Source organism: Hippocampus bargibanti, linkage group LG16, assembly GCF_051943395.1.
Source record: "Hippocampus bargibanti isolate YZ-2025 linkage group LG16, ASM5194339v1, whole genome shotgun sequence".
NCBI classification, from domain to species: Eukaryota; Metazoa; Chordata; class Actinopteri; order Syngnathiformes; family Syngnathidae; genus Hippocampus; species Hippocampus bargibanti.
Window position 1 is genome coordinate 3872636 of NC_142749.1, and position 7500 is coordinate 3880135.

Here is a 7500-nt window from a genome sequence, read left to right on the forward strand (position 1 = left end):
TCCCGGTTATATCGATACTATTTCTATTCATGCACGGAGAAAATTACATGCAAACAGGGTCGGATATATCGATAGTTATAATCGATATTTTTCGGACTCCCTTGAATATCGATAGACGAGACTTTACTGTGTATATATATATATATATATATATATATAATAAAAGGGGGGATCAACATTCAGAACTGAATATTTCATGAGAACAATTATTGCAATTAGACTTGATAAGAATCACAACACACAAGAGAATTACCAGTGACATACTCTAGTCCTCTGTGGGCCTTTTCATCGCGTTAAATGCTCAGTTTACAAATATGAATATATTTGTGAACAGATAATGACTACAATTTGTTCAAATGATGGATTTCTAAAATGATTTTAACTGATTTTCCCACACGTTGATGGAGCACCAAATTATTCTGTCTGCACCTTGACTAACCACTAATCCACCAAAATCATGTTACATCCCCTCTATCCCAAAATCAAAATCCTTTTAGCTGTGGTGGGCTGTCAGTGCCTGCAAGGCCTTCTCTGCTGGCCTAAAAATATCTGAAACACAGACTGATGTTAATTATATTTTGTCCATAAATTCTTATTCAATTCTTTCATTGCTTTTCCCCTGTTGTGCTGCTTCCAGATGTGTGTTTTCGTATTTAAGCATTTAACGAATCACATTTCAGCCCTTGTTCTTCAGCATTTTTGGCCACAACATTCATCAAGGAGGAGACTGTGCTGAGCGGTTGCGCCTCTTCGGCAGCATTAATATGCCAGTACTGTGTTTGAATGGGAGGAATGTTGGTGCCATTCGACTGGCTTCACTGGACAGCTCTGGGGCCATTGTGCTTTTTTGCGCCTGTAATGGGCAGCATCTTCACAGCCGCGCTTTGTTCAATGGTAAGGTCGGTGCTGTTGGACAGTCTGCGGCTGGATGGATGCATGGCGTAAGGAGCCCACGATAAGAAGAAAGGAGTGTCAGCGCAGAGCGCCGATGCGGATGTGGCTTGGAATTGAAGCAGATTTATATGAGACAGGAAATGTGAGACAATCACTTTTTGTCAATGGATGCTACAGATGCATGTTTGCTTTCAACATTTAGCTTGTAGTCAACGATCCACTGGTGAAAAGATGCTTTGATCCTCTCCTCTTTCATCTAGAACTGCTTTATGTAACAAAGATAGTACAAAAGTGCTAAAGAATGAATGACTCTCTGTGTTTTGTGTTGTAATATTGTCTTTGTGTTGTCATATTATTTTTTTTTTTTTGTCTTTTGACTTCAAGAGTGGCTGCCTTTCCAGCAGCTCATGTATTTTGTTTTTCTACTTTCATTCCTTTTATTACTTTGCTGCTGTGAAATGTCAATTTCTCCACTGCGAGACTAATAAAGGCAAATCCAATCCAATCAGTCAATCACAATATCACTAGCCGCTGGTGAAAGAGCATACTGGGCAGTGCTAGCTCACTGTATCTGTAGCAAGCTGCATAAACAAATAAATTGTAGTGTTGATTTAATTCCGGTTTTGTCTTCCCACAATGGCTGCAGGAGGAGAATAAATTTATTTGGTTGAAGAGTTACTGTTCAAGCTATTTTCAAGACGGACTTTTCAAGAAAAAATGGACATCATTAAGAAAGGTCAAACAGCTCCGAATGTGTCAGAAAATAGCAAATAATATTGCAAATTTATCAGGTTATGTTTGATGCTTCGCCATCCTGTTGTTCAATCTTCTCTGCAGTGTGAAAGAGCGACTTCTGACCCCATATCATGAATTCACACGTTCATGGTAAAAACTCGAACAGTTTAATGTCAGTTTTTCTTTCTTCACAAGTTATTTCCTGGCTAACGGGACCCTCTAGTAAATCATACCACAATTTTAATTTACAGTTGCAGTTGTGGATTGATTTAGACAAAGCACTACTGAAGGCCCTGGGGTGATATCCATGGCCCGCAACTGCCTTTTAGCCAATCTAAAATTTTGACACCTTTTCTTACCAAATAACAAGACGTGCAATTAAGCAGAAACATCCACTGATGTGAAATGCATCGAACAAATTCACTCACAAGCTGAAGTAAAGTATCGCCCCTGCACGAAAATGACGATGCACCCGTTATGATGCATGACTACTTGATATCAGTACAGTGTAAAACAAATCACAAATAACCCAAAAATGTTGCCTTACCCTCGAGCTGTCGTCTTGGGAGCGCTGGTAGCGTTTCCAACGGCAACCATAAATGCCAGTGACAAAGGAAACCAGCACTTGCTTCTCATAGACCTGTAAGGGTTGGTGTTTCACCATGCTCCTTTAGCCTCAACGCCCCACCAGTTTCTTAGCATCCCACACCGGCCGGTGAACCCTAAAGAAGAACAAGATTGGACCAAGATAGGACCAAACAATTCATTTGTTCAGTTTGCAATGATGTGAAAAAAATAGGTTTAAGATGTGCTGTTTTGAAACTGCATTTTTATCTTTTTAGACACTATGCCAAATGACTTTGTCGGGAAAGCAGATCACAACACTAACTCAATAAAGTAAGTGTGTAAATAAACACAAAGCAACACAATTCATCTTTAAAAATGAACACACAAAAGAGTAAGAACTACGTACTTCAAAAGTTCAAAATCATCCGGTGGTACTTGCTCACAGCTGTCAACACTTTGCCACATCACACCTTTTTGGAAATTAACTGAAGCTTTATTTCTGTAATGGTCATATGGCAGTATCTATCTCCTATATTGCCGGTATTAGCCGATTAGCGTCCTAATTACATTTTCTGCTGTGAAACCTCAAGATGGTTTGAACCCATTCATGCACAAATACTGATACGTCATCTTTTTCAGTTTGTTTCATCTTTAGGCATGGGGAAAAATAATGGCAGTGGATGGATGATTTGATATAAGAGAAAACGAGGCGACTGCAATGAGAAGAAAGGAGCGTCAGCACAGAGCGCCAATGCTTATGTGGAACTGTGGACAGAAGATGTGAGACAATCTATTTTCGTCAATTAATGCTACAGCTGCGTGTTTGCTTTCAAAATTTAGCTTGTAGCAGACGTTCACATTTCACCATGACGTTCCTGATCCACAGGTGAAAAGGATGCTTTGGTCCTCCTTTTTGATATAGAACCGCTTCATGCGACAAAGAGGGTGCAGAAAGTGCTTAGGATTGAATGACTGTGTCTTTGTGTTGTCATATTATTTGTTTTTTTTTGTTCTTTTGACATCAAGATGGCACAGTAGCTCCTATATTTTGTTTTTCTCCTTCCTTTCTTCCTTTCCTTCCCTCATTTTGCTGCTGTGGAATGTAAATTTCTCCAGTGTGATACTAATAAAGGCTAATCTAATATAATCTAAAACAACATTTGAATATCTGTCCACTCGAGTAACCACTGTCACTGAAAGGGTTCAGGTTTGAAAGATCATTGTGGTGAAGTGAACTTGTACTTCTTAGTATTAATACCCGAGAAGTGCATTTCATATTACTATATAGTACTTGTAAATCGATAATATTAAGCAGAATTTGAACATTAATATTGGAAATAAATCTAGAAAAAGAGTTCACTTATTTTAGGATTGAATTAAAATGTAGCATCCGAAAGTTTGGGAAAACCGGAATCAAAGTTGAAATACACTGAGAGATTAATTCCAATGCTATTTAATTTACGTATTTGAATATCACTGGACCTCATTGTCATTTTTTTCCTACCACTAAGGAGAGCCTATGTACCTTCTGTGGCACAAGTACCACACTTCGAGATTCACAGGTCTGCAATAGGTCATGACCCGTTCGCACCCAAGTGTAGCTGGGCAATATTGGAGAATGCAAATAAATATATCCTCTTTTTTACATTTTCTTGCTCAAAAAATTATGCAGGTTCAGAATGAATGACATTTTTACATGTATACATTCATTTGTTGTGTAGATGCAGTATAAATTCACTGACCTTGTAACATCATGTTCAAGGAAAAAAAGGCAAGTTGACACAAAACAAAGTGATTATGATGACAACACTGATCGTTTGTTTGGGGTAAAAACTTTCTTGCCGGGAAATCAACATATACAGTGAAATTTAAAAGTGGGTCCCAAAATAAATATTGTGGACCAAATTGAAAATTAAATCCAGACAACTACTGATTTTTTGGGGATTAGCCAATTAAAAAAAACATCAATAAAAAAGAGGCGCAGTCTTCAAACGTCATGTGACATTAGCCCCGCCCCTCCGAATTCATTCTAGCTGCAGAAAAAAGCCCATTGCCTTGGTGGCAGGTAGGAATGTGTTAGCACAGAGTACACATATTTCATGTTTTTCAGGAAGATGTATTTATTTTAACACTTGTGTCAGAATTTGAATTCCAGCATTTTTTATTTGTAGATTAAACTGAATTAATTTATGCCAAAGAAAGAAAGCCAAACCTAAGTGTGTTATTTATTTCAATAATGCAAAAATGTCCATCACAATATGTGTCCATGTTTTCTCAACTCGAAAGTGATGTTTTGAGTCCCACATTTCGACTGTCTTCAGGTGACAAGATTTCCCCAATACAATGCAAGGGGACTTCAGTTTATGAGATCCTACAACCGCAATGCAGTGAATATCAAAACATGAACAGGAGTGAATTGATAACTGAGTATGAGCCTTCATTCCAGAGGGACAATTTAATTGTCACTGTATTTGTACTATTTATTTTTGTTTTATCAGATGCACACAAAAGCATTGATAAAGACTCAGACAGGCTAATGCAACATGCCCGAACACTATAATCACATCTTTTTGAAATATTAGATGGAGTACCAGGTCAATTTTGATTCACTGCACAAAGGAGCAGGAAATAAAAGGAACAAAATTGGCACCCCAGAGTCAGACGATAACACGTGCAGCTACCCTTGAACTAAAAAAGCATAACGCAACTCAAGACAATTGCTTCTTGGTCGACTGTTCTTACAAGTATAAAATATGATGACATATTGAGTACTGTACAAGGGAAACACCAGAGGGAAACTTTTGAGTTATTGTGGCACCACCATAAAATTGTGTTTTTTACCTTGCCAAGGCTTCGTAGTAATGTGCCAAAGAATGGCAGCCAAAATAAAATGACGTTACTACCATTAATATTTATCTTATATTAATACAAATTGAGTAGCTTTTTCAAAGAGATTGGAGAAATTCTCTTTAAAATGTCTGTATTCTTGTTTTGATCTTATATTAATACACATTGAGTAGCTTTTGCAAAGAGATGGGAGAGGTTCTCTTTAAAATGTCTGTATTCCTGTTTGGATGCCAGAGACAAATAGAGCAAAACAATGTTACCAGCAGACCATAGTCGAGGTTTGAATGGATGAGAGCATTTAGCTGAGACAATCAATTAACACTTTCAGGACCAGCGGTTACTACAGTGGACAGCTCATCGTGTTATTAGGTTACAGGTTATCTTTATCGGTGCATGAAGTGCACACAACAAAATTCTTCATCATTTAATCAATTACGTACAAATTTAAAGGCAGGTGCATGGCCAGATTTCTTTATTTTGTGTGTGCTTGATGAACACGTGCAGCTACCTGTTTTGTGGCTGATTTGATTCTACACAATAGGAACAATGCATAGCGTCATGTAATTTGGTCTCATCAGTTTTACCGATACCAAAAAAAGGCTGCTATATCTGGCTCGTCTTTTATCTCTGTCATTGGCACTTCTTTTAATTCCGTCATCATTCACTACCTTCATGAAAATTATATATGCACACAATTATTAATAATGGCCTTATTATAATACCCTTGATAGATTTTCACGTGGGCTATGAATAGGGGTGTGGTAGTGGTGTTAAATGTTTTGGTTTATCTTATTAATTAAATTTTTCCTCTGTAGCCTCTGGTCTGACTCAGCAATGTATGGACTGATGCACTCAATGTTCTCTTGCTCGTGGCTCATTCGGAACTTTCCATTGATCGATGTGCATTTCATGCATGTACACCTGTATTTCCTTTTTGGAGCTCCGTTTAACTCAGTGATCAATTCAGTTTTGCTCATGAAACGCCTCATTGTAGCTCACGTTTGTGTCATACTGCTAATGTTGTAGCCTGATGCAGTAAATCCTCATATCAGACGACGAACAAGTTACTAATCCTAAAAAATCAGCAGCACTTAAATCTTATTAGAATTTTAGACTAAGCAGATCACTAAAAACAACTGATTGTCGCTGATTTTGCAGAAAATCTTAAATGAAACTACAGTTTCCTTACCTCGAAACAAGACCACATGAATACGTCAAAAATCCTCTCAGGTGTTGACATGACGTTGTCGTTATTTCAAAGTACATTTAAAGTTGCTTCTGTCGGACGCGTAAACTTGACCACTGTCACACATCAGTCTAAAGTTTACCCAAAACATAAAAGAGCTGGAACCATGAAAAGGAAGCATTACATTTGACAATCTTGTTTTAAATACAAATTGTAGTTGTTGCTCTGGAGACAGCGGCGACTGCAAGCACTCATTCTGGCATAATCCGCTCCTCCAGGAGTGGGCGGAGCTATGGCGCATCTCCTGCTGGTGGCGTTTCGTGGTTCAGTCTTTATTAAGTTATAAAATTATTGCACATTAAATAACAGTTGTCCCGAGACAAAAAACATTTTTTATCAGATACATTAGTTCTAGAACCACCTAAAATGTTTTTTTTTTTTTTAACATTGTCCCCCCCCCTGCTCGATTCTGAATGGCGGGCACTAGGACCAGGCATTTCACCAATCAGGTGCACGGGAGGGGTTGGGCTTATGTCACATATATTTTACTGCATTTTCTGTTTAAGTAATAATAATAAATATGTCTCCATATTCAGTCGTGTGTGCTCCTTCCTCAACGGCTACACTGGTGACCCCGACGTTGGAAATATTCATAGCAACAGACGAAGAGGTGCCTTCTACGGCCATGTCGCCACGACCGGCGCCCCAACTTGCAGCTCCCGCCTACGCCGCGAAGCTGCCTGGGTTCTGGCACAGCGATCCGGCTTCGTGCTTCCAGCATGTGGAAGCACCTTTCCACCTACGAGGCATCACGGCAGATGAACCCAAGTATTACCTAGTCGTGGTGTCTCTCAATGAGGAGACTACTCGTCGTGTGCTGCCGCTCTTACGTGCGCCTCCACAGAGTGAGAAATATGCGGCGCTCAAACTCCTGCTGATCAGAAGGTTCACGTTATGGGCCTCTGAGAGAGCAGACAGGCTTCGGCGATGGAACAGCCGTGGATCACAAACCACTCACATTCGCCATGTCCAATGTGACTGAACAGTGGTCGGTCCGACAACAACGGCATTTAGCGGCCATTTCGGAATTCACAACAGACATTCAGCACGTGGCCGGCAAATGTAACCCTGCGACCGATTGCTTGTCACGCGCAATCATGTGTCCAGTCCAGCTCGGGGTGGATTTTTCAGAGATGGCCACCGCCCAATCTGAGGATCCGGACATCCACGAACTCAAGGCACTGTGTGAAGGGGGTCCCGCTCTCCTCTGG

General features: G+C 39.6%; 1 protein-coding gene across 6 annotated transcripts in view; it reads right to left on the reverse strand.

Moving 5' to 3' along the window:
- gdpd5a (glycerophosphodiester phosphodiesterase domain containing 5a) overlaps positions 1–6493 on the reverse strand; it is a 21067-nt gene extending 14574 nt beyond the window's left edge. For all 6 annotated transcript variants that reach the window (XR_016117900.1, XM_089017379.1, XM_089017382.1 and 3 more), the window contains exons 1-2: positions 6233–6493; positions 2177–2351 (exon numbers count right to left, since the gene is read on the reverse strand). Coding sequence is in view for 5 of the 6 variants with exons in the window: in XM_089017379.1 (XP_088873505.1) it covers positions 2177–2293 (117 nt within the window). In the remaining variant the exon portion in view is untranslated. The remainder of the gene's footprint in view (positions 1–2176; positions 2352–6232) is intronic.
- Between the last annotated feature and the right edge of the window lie 1007 nt (positions 6494–7500).